Source organism: Arabidopsis thaliana, chromosome 3 (genome assembly GCF_000001735.4).
Source record: "Arabidopsis thaliana chromosome 3, partial sequence".
Classification (NCBI taxonomy): domain Eukaryota; kingdom Viridiplantae; phylum Streptophyta; class Magnoliopsida; order Brassicales; family Brassicaceae; genus Arabidopsis; species Arabidopsis thaliana.
Window position 1 is genome coordinate 15,507,658 of NC_003074.8, and position 16,562 is coordinate 15,524,219.

The 16,562-nt window shown below is 39.1% G+C and overlaps 3 protein-coding genes and 1 pseudogene across 6 annotated transcripts; 1 reads left to right on the forward strand and 3 right to left on the reverse strand.

Annotated features, from left to right (window-relative positions):
• Positions 1-10: 10 nt before the first annotated feature.
• On the reverse strand, positions 11-1,644 carry AT3G43586 (annotated as a pseudogene; the record flags this gene model as incomplete). Its single annotated transcript has 1 exon — positions 11-1,644.
• A 225-nt stretch (positions 1,645-1,869) lies between these two features.
• AT3G43590 (zinc knuckle (CCHC-type) family protein) lies at positions 1,870-4,917 on the forward strand. Its single transcript, NM_114227.5, has 7 exons — positions 1,870-2,410; positions 2,575-2,715; positions 2,808-2,969; positions 3,068-3,226; positions 3,481-3,597; positions 3,736-3,969; positions 4,071-4,917. The coding sequence occupies exons 1-7, from the start codon at positions 2,096-2,098 to the stop codon at positions 4,596-4,598; spliced, it is 1,656 nt and encodes a 551-aa protein (NP_189945.1). The 5' UTR covers positions 1,870-2,095; the 3' UTR covers positions 4,599-4,917.
• AAO2 (aldehyde oxidase 2) lies at positions 4,175-9,888 on the reverse strand. Its single transcript, NM_114228.3, has 9 exons — positions 9,586-9,888; positions 7,675-9,506; positions 7,392-7,601; positions 7,097-7,315; positions 6,057-7,013; positions 5,867-5,962; positions 5,686-5,784; positions 5,421-5,610; positions 4,175-5,350 (listed from the first exon to the last, which is right to left on the reverse strand). The coding sequence occupies exons 1-9, from the start codon at positions 9,716-9,718 to the stop codon at positions 5,121-5,123; spliced, it is 3,966 nt and encodes a 1,321-aa protein (NP_189946.1). The 5' UTR covers positions 9,719-9,888; the 3' UTR covers positions 4,175-5,120.
• Positions 9,889-9,918: 30 nt separating this feature from the next.
• On the reverse strand, positions 9,919-16,439 carry AT3G43610 (Spc97 / Spc98 family of spindle pole body (SBP) component). 3 transcript variants are annotated; one of them, NM_001339101.1, is made up of 15 exons: positions 16,118-16,439; positions 15,128-15,829; positions 14,490-14,687; positions 14,096-14,404; positions 13,597-13,712; positions 13,402-13,519; positions 12,416-13,290; positions 12,137-12,278; positions 11,888-12,044; positions 11,643-11,806; positions 11,373-11,455; positions 10,960-11,059; positions 10,657-10,718; positions 10,364-10,523; positions 9,919-10,288 (listed from the first exon to the last, which is right to left on the reverse strand). In NM_001339101.1, exons 1-15 carry the CDS (start codon positions 16,268-16,270, stop codon positions 10,115-10,117), a joined length of 3,513 nt encoding a protein of 1,170 aa, NP_001325538.1. In that variant the 5' UTR covers positions 16,271-16,439; the 3' UTR covers positions 9,919-10,114. The 3 variants fall into 3 exon arrangements, with proteins under 3 accessions (NP_001325538.1, NP_189947.2, NP_001325537.1); NM_114229.3 differs by having other exon boundaries at positions 12,416-13,519; NM_001339100.1 differs by having other exon boundaries at positions 10,364-10,526; positions 12,416-13,519.
• Positions 16,440-16,562: the final 123 nt, after the last annotated feature.

The following is a 16,562-nucleotide window of genomic DNA, read 5'->3' on the forward strand; positions in this document are numbered from 1 at the left end:
ATATAGAACTTTTTTTTTTTGTCAACGGATTTTATTTAGAGTTCAAAAGAGCCAATTGTGAGGGAAATTGTTTACAAAAGTGACATGAAGCGGTTCAGTACGAATTTTTTGTGCCAATTTGTCCGCCTTTACATTTGCAGTTCGAGAAATTAAAGATAAAGAAAATTTTGTGAATTCCTCTTTATCGGTTTTTAATTCCTCCAAATAAGTTGAAAACGCTGGTCATTCGGTTGGAGAAGACACCATCTTCACCATGTCTGAACAGTCTGTAAAAAATGCTACTTCTTGGTTGTCGGCACCAATCATACACTTCATCGCCCAAAGTAGAGCTTCGACTTCTGTATGGAGTGGAGAAAGACTTCTACGAAGATTAGCAGCTCCCATGGCTGGCGAGTCTCCATTTGATGATGTGCAAAACCACCATAATCAAGAAAACTTATAGCTTCCTTTTCAAGATCCGTCCACAAAACAACGCAAACCAGAATAAATATTATCGTGTGATATATTCTGGACCCAAATTTGTTTTTCCGATCCCATGGAACCGTTATTTTCGGAACTGAGCTCAAATTGAGCTAACTACCATGATTGTGCCTCTTTTTCTGCTAAACATAATACGTCTAACGGATCTTTATCCACATTTTCAAATATTTTTTCGTTCCTTGCTTTCCAAATATACCAGATTATCCATAGAAATGAAGATGAATCAAATTCTGAAGGTATTCTTGAAAATAAGTGATCCAAATTCGTAAAAATAAAATCCGTAGGAAAAATTCCTGGAACTGTAGAAATCTTTGAGAGAGCTCATATCTGTCTAGCCGGATGACATTGGAACAGAGAATGGTTTATTGTTTCCGTAATAGCGCCACATCTGACACATCCTGTATCACAATTTATACCTCTTCTCCGTAAATTCTCCGTGACAGGGACACAACCTGACAATGTTTGCCACAAAAAATGTCGTAACTTAGGTGGACATTGCACTTTCAAGCATGTGCTTTTAGAACGTTTATTTCAGGACCAATGAAAGATGAATTATCCTCCAATTTTTCTAACCTTGCTGTATGATAACCAGATTTAACTGTATATTTTCCGGATTTTGTGAAATGCCAACCTAGAGTATCCTCTTTTGTTGACGTACCCAAGTGCAATGCACTTATTAGCTGGACATCTTCCGGATCAAAGAGCTCATTCAAAAGATCAATATTCCAAAAATTTGACCGGCTATCTATTAAATGTTGGACTTTTAAAGATGGGTCAATAATTGAACCATTACTTATTGCTGGTCTCAGGAATTGAGCCGGAATCCACGGATCCTCCCAAACTGAGATAGATGCCCCTGAACCAACTCTTTTAATAAGTCCTTTATTAACCAGAGATCTAGCTGAACAAAGACTTCTCCATCCATAAGACGGAGAGTATAATTTTATATTTTCCAAAGAATTGGATTTTCGATAATATCTCCCTTTGAAAACCTTTGCAAAAAGAGAATCTGTAACCGTTATCAAACGCCATAACTGTTTCGATAGTATAGCTGAATTAAAATCATCTATACTCCGAAAACCTAAACCACCTTCCAATTTGCTAATACACAATTTATTCCAAGCCATCTAGTGCATACCTCTAAATTCACCATTCGAATTCCACGAAAGTCACATATAGAATTTGATATTATTATATACCAAAAATATGTTCATAATACATGCTAATAATTGCTAAACTATGTAATTAGCTCCAAAAAATCTCTATTTCAAACTAACTACCTAAGTAGTACGGTTCATGATCTGGTTAGTTGTAGTTAATTAAGCACTTATTTCTATTTATGTTTATATCAACCGTAATTAAGCACTTATAGTTACAGTTGTAGTTAATTTTTAAAAAACATAATAACTTATCGAGGGGTAAAATTGTAAAACGACCAAAAAACAAACCCTACCCTAATCTTCTTCTTCCTGCGCCGTATCCCAAAAAAAACACAGAAGAAAGAAAAAAAATTCGAACTTTTCTGAACCAAATCATTCCAAGCCTTTGCCGCTTAATCCTCGCAATCCGATTTCTAGGGTTTAGAAATTAGATTTTGGGTTTGGATCTCTTAATCATGCCGAGGCAGAATAAAGATGAAAAATTTGTTTTTGATGACGGAGAAGACGAAGACAGAGAAGATCCAGTAGCCATTACAGAAGTCGACAACGGCGAAGAAGAAGATGATGATGAAGCTAATGAAGATCTAAGCTTGAAGATTTTAGAGAAAGCATTATCGAGGCGTGATGTTGGGAACAAGCTTGATTCTGATCTCTCCTCCGATTCTGGTGTAGTTAGTACTGTGATGGTTAATGGAGTAAAGTCTAAGGTTAAAAAGTCTGAGAGTAGTAAGAAGATGAAGAGAAATAAGCTTGAAGCTGACCATGAAATTGTAAGTATGAACGATTCTCTTCTATATCTTCTTCTCATTACAGTTTCAATTATTGTCGTATTAATTGCTTTATAGATTTGAGAATCAGTAGTCTTTGATTTGCAATAGGAAAGATTGATTTGAGAATCAGTAGTGTTTAATGCTTATCGGTTTTTGTATAACAGCCTATTGTTTGGAATGACCAAGATGAAGAGAAAGTGGTGGAGGAGATAGTAAAAGGTGAAGGAGAGGATGATGAGGTTGAGAGATCTGATGAACCAAAAACTGAAGAAACAGCTAGCAATTTGGTTCTGAAAAAGCTTCTTGTGAGTTGATTGAATTGTTGCTCTTATCTCAAAATTGTGTAACTTGTTTGTGATGATGACCATTGTTGGGGTCTTGTTGTTGTTGTTGTTAGCGTGGAGCAAGATACTTTGACCCTCCTGATGCTGGTTGGGTGAGTTGTTATAGTTGTGGGGAGCAAGGTCATACAAGTTTCAATTGTCCAACTCCTACTAAGCGTAGAAAGCCTTGCTTTATATGTGGGAGTTTGGAACATGGTGCAAAGCAGTGTTCAAAGGTGCGGTTTTAAGTTTGATGGTAGACCCATGGAAGGTTTAGGACTAGTCTTATTTTACTGCATATGGTTGCTGAGTAAAGTTTTCGTTGTTTTGACAGGGACATGATTGTTATATATGCAAAAAAACTGGACATCGAGCTAAAGATTGTCCGGATAAGTACAAAAACGGGTCTAAAGGAGCTGTATGTTTAAGATGTGGAGACTTTGGACATGACATGATTTTGTGCAAGTATGAGTACTCTAAGGAAGATTTGAAGGTAACTTTGCTGATGATTTCTTTCATATACCTTACTGTTTTGTTTTTAAAAATTTAGTCAAAACAAACTCTGTTTAAACGAAAAGGAACTGATCATGACCATGTTTGGATTTATCATTTTTTTTCCTGAGTTTCCTTAACTTGAGGAGATATATCTTCTACACACAGCTGGTTTCACCTTTCTTGAGTTTCTGGTTGCTTTGCTATAAGATAGATCATATGGTAATGCTATTTTGCTGTATTTTCTTTGACCAGGATGTACAATGCTATATCTGTAAAAGCTTTGGCCATCTATGCTGTGTTGAACCTGGTAATTCACTGTCATGGGCTGTATCTTGCTACAGATGTGGTCAACTGGGTCATAGTGGACTGGTAAGTTATTGAGATTCTGATTTTGAATTATCCACACTGTGGATTGAGTTTTCCTCTCTAAACAGAATGTCATTTTAGTTAAAATAAATATGCCTAAAATGATTCTGCCACTCCAGACTCAAGTAATTTTCTCTCTAGGCATGTGGTAGACACTATGAAGAAAGCAACGAAAATGATTCTGCCACTCCAGAAAGGCTTTTTAACAGTAGGGAAGCCAGTGAATGCTATAGGTGTGGGGAAGAAGGGCATTTCGCACGTGAATGTCCGAATTCGTCGAGCATAAGCACTTCACATGGCAGAGAGTCACAAACTTTATGCTACAGATGTAATGGATCAGGACATTTCGCTCGTGAATGCCCCAATTCCTCCCAGGTAGGCTCTATCTCTCTCTACATTTGGTGCTTTGAGGTCTTCACTTCTTTCCTTTCTCTCACATGTTATGACTCACAGCGTTTCCGTTTTTCTTCATATAGGTTTCTAAGAGAGACCGTGAAACATCTACAACATCACATAAATCTCGCAAGAAAAACAAAGAGAACTCAGAACACGATTCTACTCCCCATGAGTCCAATGGAAAGACAAAGAAGAAGAAGAAGAAGAAAACACATAAAGAAGAACAGCCCCAGACTTCACCAAGGAAACGAAAACACAGAGGCGGTTGGATCACAGAGGAACCGGAAGAAGAATCTTTCCAAAGAGGAAAGATGAGAAGGCCAAAGTCTCCCATTACACCATCGGGTTATAACAGGTCACCCTCTACACATATTGGTCATAACTATAGATCGCCAAAATTCAATTCTGGTGGGCATTACCCGGGTTCTCAGTCTAGTAGGCATCACTCGGGTCCTTCACCTTCAAGGTGGCAGCCTTCTCATCAGCATCATCATCATCATCAGCATCTTCATCATCATCATCAGAATCACAGTTATGAACCTGCACCACCAAGGCATGGAAGAGCTAACCGCTATAGTGAGTTTGCAGGGAACTATGAACGGTGGTAGTATCAATTATATGATGATCAATGATCAAGGTCAAAGCTGGAGACTATCTAGCATGAAATCTATTATGCTTGATGGTGTGTTTCCTGGGATCAAAGGTAGCTTCCCTAGACCTCTTGTATTTGATTTGGGCTTTGGTGCAGCTTCTTGTTGTTTTGTTCTCTTCTCTTACACAAGTAGTTTGTTCAGTCCTCATTTACCCAAGTCACTTAGATTTTCCTTCGTTATGTTTGTTTAACTTATTATGAAGAGAATTTTGTATTTGTTATCAAGGATCATTACTATTATCATTTATATAAACTGATTCTTTATTCATCTGAAAGTGGCTGATTTTTTCTTACTCGAAATTTATCTACTTTATAAATTGGCAAAATCCCAAGTCATATCATCAACACCAGAAACAGAGTGTTTTCAAAGAAATAAACAGAGCAAAAGAGAAGATACTCCTGCACAGCGATTAATCTCCAAGTTTAAGAAAACAGTAGGAAACAAATTACCTTCTTTCATGTATTGTTTGTTGTTTACTCATAGGTTTGAGTTGTCGTGTAACTTCCACTCCAAATAGCTTTCAATGATATCTAGACCGCATAGCTCCTTCACAACCGGCATTGTAGCTGGAACTGGCAACTGAAACGCTGAACCGGAGGAACCATTCTCACCTTTCCACATACATAGCTGTTTGCGTGCTTCTTTAACAGCCTGTCTGGTAGCGCAGTGCACCGAAGCTGCCAGTAGCAACGGAGGCTCTCCCGAGGCTGCACTTACACAAACAATATGATCAAAAATGTTGATTGCATATGTTTTGCGTAGGAATGAGTGACTGACCTTTAGAAGAGAGTACGCGTTTTTCATGACATCCACCATTTAGTATCTCGACATTGAACTGTTTAGGAATGGTGTCAACTGTTGGAATCTTGTATGTCCATGTGCTATCCGTCAGAAGGAGTCCTTCTGGATCTTCTATGTACTCTTCAAGCATGAAAAACCCAAGTCCTTGAACAAAAGATCCTTCAATCTGAAGCAGAAACACACAAAACACATTACAAAAAAGATTCATTTGCTTTCTGAGGTCTCTCTTCATATATATTACCTGTCCTAAATCGACAGCGGGATTGAGACTTTTTCCACAGTCATATAAGATATCTGTCTGTAGAACTGTGGTTTGTCCCGTCACAAGGTCTACTTCAACCTATTAACACCATGAAAACACCAAAGTTACTTCATTTCTCCACTCCAATTTCAGATTTTTGAGAAAGGAAAAAAGAGCTTGCCTCGCTGACCGCAGTACCATAGTTCAGGTACTGCATGGGAGTGTCTTTTGGAGTATACAAGTCACTAGCTGATAAGTTCACGGATTGTGCATAAGCCTGAGTTTGGACATTAAAATCTTGAATCAGAATGAAGAAGCTCAATCTTTAATTCGTTGACACCAACAATAAGCAGCAAATCAAGGAAGAATACCTGAGAAATCAACTCATTCCAGGTGATTGGACCATCTGATCTTTCCATTAAAGGTTTCAATCTTTCGACTAAGGTTTCGCAGCAGAGACGAACAGCTGCGCAGCTTCCCTCGGATGTTGTGCTACCTCCTGTGAAATTTCCTTGGACCATGCTCAATGAATCTGATTGTATAACTCTTATCTTCTCCAAGAGTTCTTCCGTTCCATCGCATTGTAGCATACCAAGAGCATAACTAGTCATCTGCTTCACCTTTGTCCATAACCCTTGTCCTAGCTCGATTCCACCAATCTCAACAACAATCGTCCCATCGCTCAAAACACTTACTCTCCCTGGAGTAGCAAACAATAAAACCTCATAGATAATAGGTACTCGAGATATCCCTCGTTTTCTCCACATGTTAGACTCGTTGAACTCTCTGACAACAGAAACCCTCTCCTCAAACTTGGAAGATACGCCAACCTTATCCCACATCGAAGATAAAGTATACTCATGTGGTTCACCAGCACCATCCTTGTAGAACAGGGCTAAGCTCTCATGTGTATGGAGATTAATCTTTCTTATTGTATCAACCTCCAAAGAGAGGCTAGAGGCTATATTTTCGATGATGGCTTCAGCAATATACGTACCCTGCACGTCCCCCGGGGATCTCATGATTGCTCTGCTTAGAAGATTTGTTTTACAAAGTTTGATATCAAAAGATAAGGCGCCCCAATTGTACTTCTTTAGCGACCCTATGAGATTTGATGGAATAAACATACTAAAACCATAACTTGCCCCAGCATCAATTAGTATTTCTAGCTCCAAAGCTGTGATCTTCCCTGTAGATTTGAACCCCACACTATACGTTATCTTCATCGGATGCCTCCCACCAGTCATTATCATATCGGTCTTGCGGTTGACATAAGTTCTCACAGGACGCTGCAGTTTCTTAGCAGCAAGAGCGCACGCTGTTGCAACCTGAGACAGTAGAAAGCTTTCAGGTTTCGGTCCATTTCTTGCAGAAAGTGAGGGGAAAAAGAGGACAATTTTTGAAAACTTACTGGCATTGACTTGACAGATTTCCCTCCAAAACCTCCACCAACACGTCTGGTTATGACACGGATGTTATTTTCAGGGATGCCTAGGCAAGCAGCGACCGATGACTGTACGTACTGAGGGGTCTGTGTTGAACTATAGACTACAATGCAGTTGTCTTCATCTCCCACTGCAAGAGCTGTTTGTGTCTCCATGTAGAAGACGTATTGCGATCCGAGTCTTATCTGTTTCACATCAAAAGTTACAACGGTTGAACATATATATCTAATTTTTACAGTAAAAAAGGACTATATTACATACTTCCGAGCTGAGAATTTGGTGATCAGCTTCAGCCATTCCTTTTGATGTATCACCAACTTGTTGTGGATAAAGGAAAGGGATAATGTCAAACAGACTAGATTTCTTGACCGCGTCTTCTACAGATAAGATTGGTGGTTCCAAATCCTCTGTCTCGTATTCAACAACTGCAAGGTTTACTGCAGCATCCGCATGTCTCTGCGTATCAGCAACCTGCAAAAACAAAGTGTTGCTAAAAATGCTGCTGATGGAACTGATTCTCATGGACAAATATGATTGAACTTACCACGAAGGCGATGCATTCGCCTACACTAGTGGTGAAATCCTCTGCGAACAATTGGTCGGAGCCTAATCCAATCTTCATACCAATATTCTTTCCGCCTTTAGGAACATCCTTGCGAGAAATGACTGCAACAACTCCAGTAGGTACCAAATCGTCCTTGAAGTGAATACCTTTTATCCTAGCGAATGGCTTTTTGCTATAGATAAATGCTCCATAGAGACAGTTTGTGGGAGATGGAATATCGTCCACATAAACAGCCTCACCAGAAGCCTGAAGGGAAGCTCCAACTTTAGTAACAGGCTGACCAACTGGATTATATTCATTGTTTATAGGAACATTTTGTGAAGAAGACAACATTGGCAACGGTTTTGGTGGATCCAAGTGGTAACCATTTGAAGGTTTATCTGTAGTAGGATGGGTCATTAAGGTGTGAAGGAACTTGAAAAGGAAGCCAGGCGCCAAGCTTGACCTGTAAGCAGGATTGCTTGTACCGTCTTCAGGCACCACAACATTGCCAAGTAAGGTAATAGCCTCATACAGAACTTTGTCAGTGATTACTTTACCAGACAGGAACTCTTCGATTTCCTTACACCTAATGGCGTGTTTGGTCCCGTAAGCCCCGAAAGCCAATCTACAGTTAACTACCATTGTATCCTTCACTTCAGCCAAGAAAGCAGCATTCAGGTAAGCCAGAGCGCTTCCATGTGGACGAGGTGCAGCTCTATAGGTTTCAAAGAACAATTCAGAGTTTGTTTCAGAATGCCAAAAAGGAATTTCAATACTCAGAACCAGATCATGAGCCTCAAGAGGAGAACGTTCAAGGAACTCTTCAAGTGTTAGCTTTTCGAGTCCTCTTGATGAGCTCATTATGTTAACAAATGCACCAGCTGCAAGAAGTATTGTAGCCATATCAGAAGGAAACTGTTTCCTCTGAGCCATCACAAGGTTTCCACCAATGCTACCAAAGTTCCTGATAAATCTCGCCGCTATCATTTCCATATGAGTAGCAAGTTTTCCAAATATCTTCTCCACTCCCGGTGAGACCCTAATCTCCTTCAGAGCAGCAATAACTTTAGAGATTGTTACCACTGATCCTATCTCAACCCCATTCTGGTTTTCTCTGATCTCTTTAAGGTGCGGGATTCGAGTTATATCTATGTATTTGTCGTAATTCTGCTCTCTTTCATCTTTATAGTATCCCATACTTGTGTTACCAGCAACCAATTTCATAGAAACTGTATTACTATTAGCCTTGCAAGCTTCCAATAAGCTCGAGAGTTCCTCAACACTCGCTGGGCTGCACCATCGGTACATTCCAGAATCCACAGACTTAATCTCATCCTTGAGAAACTCTGGAAATGTACAAATACGCTTCTCACTATCAAACCGAGTTAAACTACTAGAATCTTTATCCCCTTTCCTACAAAAAGAGTTTAATCCAAGATCCTCAATGTCAACATCCGAAGCAAAGCTCTTACAAGCATCAACAATCGGACGGTAACCAGTACACCGACATAAGTTTCCTGAGACAGCCTTCTCTGCTTCCACAACCGTAAGGTCGGAATATTGAGACTTGTCAGCATCTAAAAGAGCAGAGAAGAGAGAAACAGACATTCCAGGTGTACAGAAACCACATTGAGAGGCATGGAAACCGGATAACCGCTTGTGAATCGGGTGGAAACCGTCTCTGCTGTTCCCAAGTCCTTCTGATGTCGTAATATTGCAGTGGTTGACGCTGCAGAGGAGTGTAAGACAAGAGCTCACAGTGAAATCTTCGACTTTTTGTAAGACAGGATCGAACTTGGAGAGAAGAACAACACAAGCACCACATCCTCCTGAACCAAAACAAACACAATAATATCAGACAAAGAACCATAAAGAGTAAGAAGAAAGGATAAAAAACAAAGCAATCACCTTCACCGCAGCTGAGCTTGACACTCTTGAAAGAAGTCTGATAACGAAGAAACTCCAACAAAGTTGTTGAAGGGTCAACAGAGGAGAGCTCAAGCTCGAACCTTTGTCCATTAATGGCGAAAACCAAGCTCATTATCTCTCTTTTTCTCTTTCTCTCTATCTGTGTCTGTAAGAGTGTAACGTATCCGAAATATTCCTTGTCCACATAGAAAGACCTCGATGAGATCTTGAAGCCAGAGTGAATATCGCTTTCACCACTAAATCGGGACTTTTGACTTGTTAACTAATACATTTTGTGTACACTTCTCTGCCTCTAAATGGTAAAAAAGATCTGCCCACAAAAATATAATATAATAACATGTCTAGTTGCAAAAAGAAGACTATTTTAATAAGAGAGTGATAGAGGAAAAGGATCAATAAAGACAGCTCAATTATTTGTGTGAAAACTGTACCGCAATAATATATGGAAGTGAAACATATAACACAAAAATATACAACACACACATAAGAGTATATCATATAATGACTTCTAAGGAATAAGAGAGAAGATGTTAGAGTCATGAAGGATATCTGAATAATAAAGGTTGAAGTTGAGGTAGTCCCAGAAGCGAGAGAGCCCATATTTCCCATGTTTTGGTGATCTCAGGTGACACTTATGCAGCTCCTTTAACTCTTTGTCAAAATTCTGCTTCACCATCATCACCTGTTTTATGTGATTATAAAACTTAGCTCTCGCAACAAACTGAAAACACCCACGTAAAAAGGATTTGGTATATACCTGAGATGTGTTTATGCCTAATGTTTTTGTCCATGAATCGTTTGGGACTCGATCTGTACTCTGAATACCTCTGGGAAGACAAGACCGGAAGTCCAGTGCGCATTGCAAGATGTTCTCTATGATGTTAGATATGATTTGGGTTTCGTCAGATAGGAAGCATCTGCTAGTGTTTGATAAAGGACGGTTAGATTATATCATGTCTTTCATTATATCATTAGATCAGGTCACTCAAATTACAGTGACACAAAAGGGTCAGAAGAAATTTTTTGCTTTGCAACTGAATTATGACTTACATGCGCAAAGCCTCACTTAGATAAGCCATATGCACAGATTCAAGATCCATCATATCCTTGACCTGAAAAGCCAGGGGAAACAATTTAAAGAAGAAACTAGGCACTTTGGTTTTAGAGTAGCCAAGCAATGACGTTCAACCAGTACCAACAATAAGCTAGAGCAACAGAAGTTCGCTTGAGATGCTCATACTCAAAAATTATACAAAGATTCCCACTTTTCGGTAAAATAACATTTCAGCAGACCATCATAGAGGCATGTTTTATTTTGACCAAATAAACTGTAAGTGCAAGGTGTGCCCAGACCTTATTTTTCAGGGAATGAAGGAACTTGGACCATGATACGTGAGACAATTCTGAATGTACATATTGCTGTAGTGCTGTTACAAAATGGTTGACCTGATGCCTGGCACACAGAAGAAAGACGTCAAAGATAGCCAGGGGAACACAGAGACTCCAAAATCTGAAAACTACATTGTGTATCAGACAAGTACAGTGATGAAAAAAACAATACAAATGTTCTAAAGACATATAACATTTTCACAGATAGTGCATGGATTGGATTGATATCAATAATTTTTTGTTACTCTCATAAATGGTCATGCCAGAAGAAATATGATCACTGTACCTAATCATGCAGTCACAATGCCTAATAGATACTTAGCTCAACGAGTCACCAGGAAATTATGAAAGTGTTAAACCTTTGTTTTTAAATTTACCTTAGTTTCATCAATATGTTTAACCACCGGAGTTCTTGCTTCAATATCTTCTCTTTCTTCTCATGCATCATATGTCTTACATCCTAAAAGAACAGTGCAGTCATTGTGCCATTAACCCAGAAGATAAATAGTGCCACGAGAAATATCAGGTAGACCATCAAAAACAATTTTCAAATAACATTTTCCACAACGAATTCAGAAAATTGCAGATAAATTTAATGTTAGAGGGGCTTTGCCACAAGGAGTGAATCAACAAAGTTGAACCTTTACCTTCAGTGAACACCAGACATCAGTTAATACGTAGGCTGCTAGTTTCACTTGAACCAGGAAACTAAATACATCAGCATACGCTGTCAGGGCATCGCATGTTAAAATTATACTGATTGGCCAATCCACTCGATAACCCAACCTTAGGAAATCAAAGGAACGCACTCCTACAAATTTCCACACATCAGTATAAGATTTAACATTCACCACGCACAGTAGTAATTAATTTGCTAAGTGCAAGACCATACCAATGGTTGATGGTGGGATATGCATTGTGCCTTGTCTTTTGTACAAAAATATCCTGTCCTTACAAATGTCTCGTTCACATGATGATCTCTGAATTGATGATTCTAGAAACCCTTGAATTTCTGCAATTCTCTTATCTGCCTCTGTAACAAGCCATTTCTGAGAATCCAAATGAGAGAAAATATATATAAGCATCATCTAAAGATGTTAAATAGAGTCATCACGATATAATAGATTGATAGCAAACTTACATGATGCCAAAGTGACACTACAAATACATCTGCCCAGTCTGCTAGTTCCATGAAATGATATCTACGTAGAGCTAGCAGATGTTCTTGCAAGCCAAATCCTTCTTCGAGCAACTTGATAGCTAGCTTACTGACAAAGTTATATCTATTGTCTGTTAAGGAAAAAGTGATATTGATATGTTATCACGAGAAAAACATTCTAGACAGAAAATGACAGCCAACTGACAAATTATTAACCTAAATATGTATATTTCTAGCAAATGGAAGTATCGAGAAGGATACTGAAGATGTATTTCCTGCAGTAGACACTTGTCTATAACAAAATCAAGTGGCAATTCAAATGTGCCAGAGGAGTCCTGTCTGCGATCACTAAAGGCACTAGTTTCAGGGTTATTTGATCTACGAAGCATACTCTCCCATCTACCTCCACCAAATGCATTTGATTTTTTTTCTTCTGCGCAACCTTTTATACCAGAAGATAACTGACTGGAAGAAACTTTAGGATCTTCAACATCAAACCTTTCTTGGTTGGCATGGCGATGACTCTTTCTATCAGTCTGAGGACTGTGAGATTCTTTCTGAAAATCAATAGGGACTCGTACAGGTATCCTGGTAATACATGTTTTTGAAGGGTCATCCACCGCGGAAAAATCAAACCAAGGCAATGATTTCCCCTGGTTCCTCTTGTTTGTGTTACCATGCTTGCGCAAGAAATCACATCTCACTAAGGGATTCATACTGAGGACATCATTAGGGTAGTTTACCTTTGTGTCTTTCATCAAATCTAATTTCGATGAAAGACAGTTTTCCAGCACATCATGTCTTCTCTCGTGCTTTGAACAGCTGCCACTGGTGGAAATGTTGTTTAAAAATAGTTTTCTTTCATCAGTATTCATTAAGTGCCTCTGTTCCATCCTAGCTCCTGAATAATTTCTTGGATCTTCGCTGTCATCGTCTGCAGACTTCTTATCAACACAAAATGGATTTCTAGGTAATCCGCCAAGGGGCCATGACTTAATCAAAAGAGGGCCCCTAAATTTATCATCTTCACATACTCCAGTTGACTCTTCTGGCTTAGTATCCACCCACTGATGATTAATATCTGCCTTCTCACCTTGCCTCACAAGATTATTGTCTATATAACCTGAATCACTATGCTGAACCAGATTCTGATTACAATTCCCATTAGAGGCAACAGAGAAACGTAGAGCTGATAAATAATTTGGTGGAGGTCCCACTAATGTACTTTGTGAATCAAGGAGTCCAACCTCGGATGCTTCCAAAGAATCCCTAGTCGATGAACATTCAGATGAGCATGATGCATCTATCTCTGAAAACCATCTGTCTTCTGTATTCTGATCATCAGAATCAGAGCCACTCTGGTCCCTGAAATCTCAAGAAAATGTCGTCAATTCACGTTCATCAGGCTAGGGGTAATCGATAAATAGAATCAGGAAGAACACCTGGTCAAGTCTATTGCCATTGTTGAAGGAATTAGTAAACTCTCATCCAGTGTGAAATAAATGGAATTTTTGTCTCCGTCGCCATAGGAGATTGGTAAAGATATTGCTCCAGGAACCTAAGAATTAAAATGTCAACATAAGACAGAACTGAAAAGAAATAACTTCCTGTTAGCTCCAAGTACAACCAAAAAAAGAATCACTTTTAAGGTCCCTATATTTTTCACTTGCACCATCAGCTCACAGTTAAGAAAACCAGAGAATGAGACGCTTCTACAATGCTGAATGGTCTGATATGAATGAGACGCTTCTACAATGCTGAATGGTCTGATATGAATGAGTCCTTAATTTACCTAAGACAAACTTGATTTCACAACAGAGTAAAACCACCTATGGCCTATAAGACGAGTAAAGTAAGGACTAGCATAGCAACGAGAGAGTACATGCAGACACGTATACCAAAAAGACTCCAGCTTCAGCAAAAAAATAATAAGCACAATACCTGCCCAGGGAACACTTCAAACTTTTCTGAAAAGTCACCAAGTTTTTCTTGCATCATTCTGTAGTAATCGTCTCTTTTCTTTATCATCACTTCTATATGTAATTTGCTGAAAGTTATTGGAGATGGGTACCCTGGACTAGTGGTAGAAAAATAGGTCCAACACGGAAGAAGATCTGTGTAATTTTTGTGTCCAGACGCAGGAAGATTACACAGTTCCAGAAGTTTTGTAATTACTTGAAGCTGTTGACCAGCCCTTACTATAGGTTCCAAGAAGCCGTTTAAGAAACACGGAACAAGCCCTCCTCGCTCCTAGGGGCAGAATATGAAGCAATTTGATACCCATGGTTTAAAGATACCAAAGTCAAAGATGCAGTAAACGCAAATAAAATATTACCCTTACGCTCTTCAATGGGGAGATGCCAGGCTTATTCCAAGAAAAAGATGTTGACTCACTGCGACATTCCACAATGAACTCCTTGTGAGGATCGTTAAGTTCGGCTTTAAACATCCAAGATCTTATAAACTCACAATATGGCTCACATGTTTTGAGGAACAAAAACTTCAGCATAGCACTGTGAGTAGGATCAGCAACCTACAACAGAATATGTCGGGAAAATAGTCAGACCAAATCAAGTGTATATTACTTACTTTAAGCATAACTCCTGGTTCAGAAAAGTAGCTTAAGCGAGTGTGAATTTCAGACTCGCCAGGTTATGTATATTACTTACGTTAAGCATAACTTGCAACTATAATCACCATATAAAGTGGTCCACATTAGAAAGTGCATAGAACAATTTAAATGCCATGACCGATATTCTTTCAAATCTCTATAAAATATGTAAATCCAGCAGTTACTGATATACAGAATTCAGAGAGTAGAGAGTACAGAGATGCAAAATTTAATGAAGTAAAACCGAAGAATGGGAAACAACTAAAACCGAAGGTGCCTCTAGGCTACATTAAACGATAACTATGCGCCTCATGAAAGAGAAAAAGGACGAATACTAAATGAGGAACATAACTTAACCTGACCTGTAGTTGTGAATATAAGTAAGTAAGAAGGTCACTTCCTCTGTAGAACCCATGAAATCGCGTGGTTGCTTCAGTAATGAGACATTCCCAAGGAGAGGCACAGTAAGAAAGGGCTATATCATACAAATCACATATGTTTGCCAGAGCTTCAATCTGTGTTCTTAACTCTCTAGTATGCAGAAAAACTTCCAATAATGTTATCTTTGGATGAACGACGTTTGTAAGGCTGCCTAACCGAGAAGAACCATGGTCAGACCCATCAACAATGTTTGATGAACGCCTCAGTTCTATCGATGCACATAATGTATCAAGCCCAGATATATAGCCTTCTAGGACCCTCCTCACAGCAATAGCAAAAGCCTGATTAACAAGAGTATAGCAGCTTTTGTTATTGACTTCTTCATTTTCACCAATTTTACAGCTCCCCTGTCCCTCAACAGCTGATTCCACATCCAAATTCAATCTTGTGAAATGGTCAACGAACTTATGGAGAAGAAATACCAAAGAACCGAAGCAGCCTATATCTCTAAGAATCTGTCCCAACGCATCAGTGCTTGACAACCGATGCCACAAGCTCGGAATTTTGTGGAAGGTCCTGTCAGCTGGCTCAGAACAAAATGCAGAAGAGAGCTGTTCTATACTAATAAGAGAAGACTCAACTCCTTGCAGAGCATTCAGCGCCAACCTGACCAAGCTCGATTCCTATCACAAACAACAAGATGTAAGAAATGAGAAGTAGGTTCAATTACAAAACATTTTTCTCTAAATAACGCAGAACTAGACTATGAAAGGACTATCTACATATCTCATCTAAGCACTAAAGACAGTACATCATTCTCAACAAACCCTAGATTGAGCCCTAATCAAACTCAATCAATAAAATAACTCACTGCAATTGAAGTTTCCCAAATCCCCAATTAGGGTATCCGATCTAAGCCACACAGAAACAGATACATTCACACAAAAGCAAAATGCAAGTTCGAAACTTACAGAGACAAAGGAAGAAGATGAAGAAGAAGAAGCAGAAGAACGAGTTGGAGGAAGAAATCGGCCGCTTTGAGACGGTAAAGATTCCCAATTTCGCGGAGGAAGGTATGGCTCCTCCACTTTAAGCGAAACGAGACTCGTCGCCAGCACCGGCATTATTACTACTGCCTTGACTGGAATGGTTTTAGCGGAAAAGGGTTTCGTCGAGTTGCTTCTCGGATCCCAGAAAGGAGAGATCTTTCGTCATTCCCACAAGCCAAAAAGCTGAGAATGGTGATGATGAGCTTTACTCACACAGAGAGATCACTGGAGGAGGAAAAAAAAAAGGTAAGGATGTTTGAAAAGAGAGTGTAATTCATGAAGATATGGTCCAATGGGCCTAACTAATCATTAGAGATAAGCCATTAAGGCCCACTATGTTCATATAATATTTTTCATAATCTTTTGA

Bases quoted from the DNA above. Each gene is read 5' to 3' on its own strand.
- AT3G43590 (NM_114227.5), top strand. From the start codon at position 2,096: ATGCCGAGGCAGAATAAAGATGAAAAATTTGTTTTTGATGACGGAGAA. The intron at 2,411-2,574 runs GTAAGTATGAAC...TTTGTATAACAG, and splicing joins TTGAAGCTGACCATGAAATT to CCTATTGTTTGGAATGACCA. The intron at 2,716-2,807 runs GTGAGTTGATTG...TGTTGTTGTTAG, and splicing joins TGGTTCTGAAAAAGCTTCTT to CGTGGAGCAAGATACTTTGA.
- AAO2 (NM_114228.3), bottom strand. From the start codon at position 9,718: ATGAGCTTGGTTTTCGCCATTAATGGACAAAGGTTCGAGCTTGAGCTC. The intron at 5,963-6,056 runs GTATTCTTCCTT...GTCCAAACTCAG, and splicing joins GGAATGAGTTGATTTCTCAG to GCTTATGCACAATCCGTGAA. The intron at 5,611-5,685 runs GTAATATATATG...TTTCTGCTTCAG, and splicing joins CCGCTGTCGATTTAGGACAG to ATTGAAGGATCTTTTGTTCA.
- AT3G43610 (NM_001339100.1), bottom strand. From the start codon at position 16,270: ATGCCGGTGCTGGCGACGAGTCTCGTTTCGCTTAAAGTGGAGGAGCCA. The intron at 14,405-14,489 runs GTAATATTTTAT...TTCTGCCCCTAG, and splicing joins CCCCATTGAAGAGCGTAAGG to GAGCGAGGAGGGCTTGTTCC. The intron at 10,719-10,959 runs GTCTGGGCACAC...CTGGCTTTTCAG, and splicing joins TTCATTCCCTGAAAAATAAG to GTCAAGGATATGATGGATCT.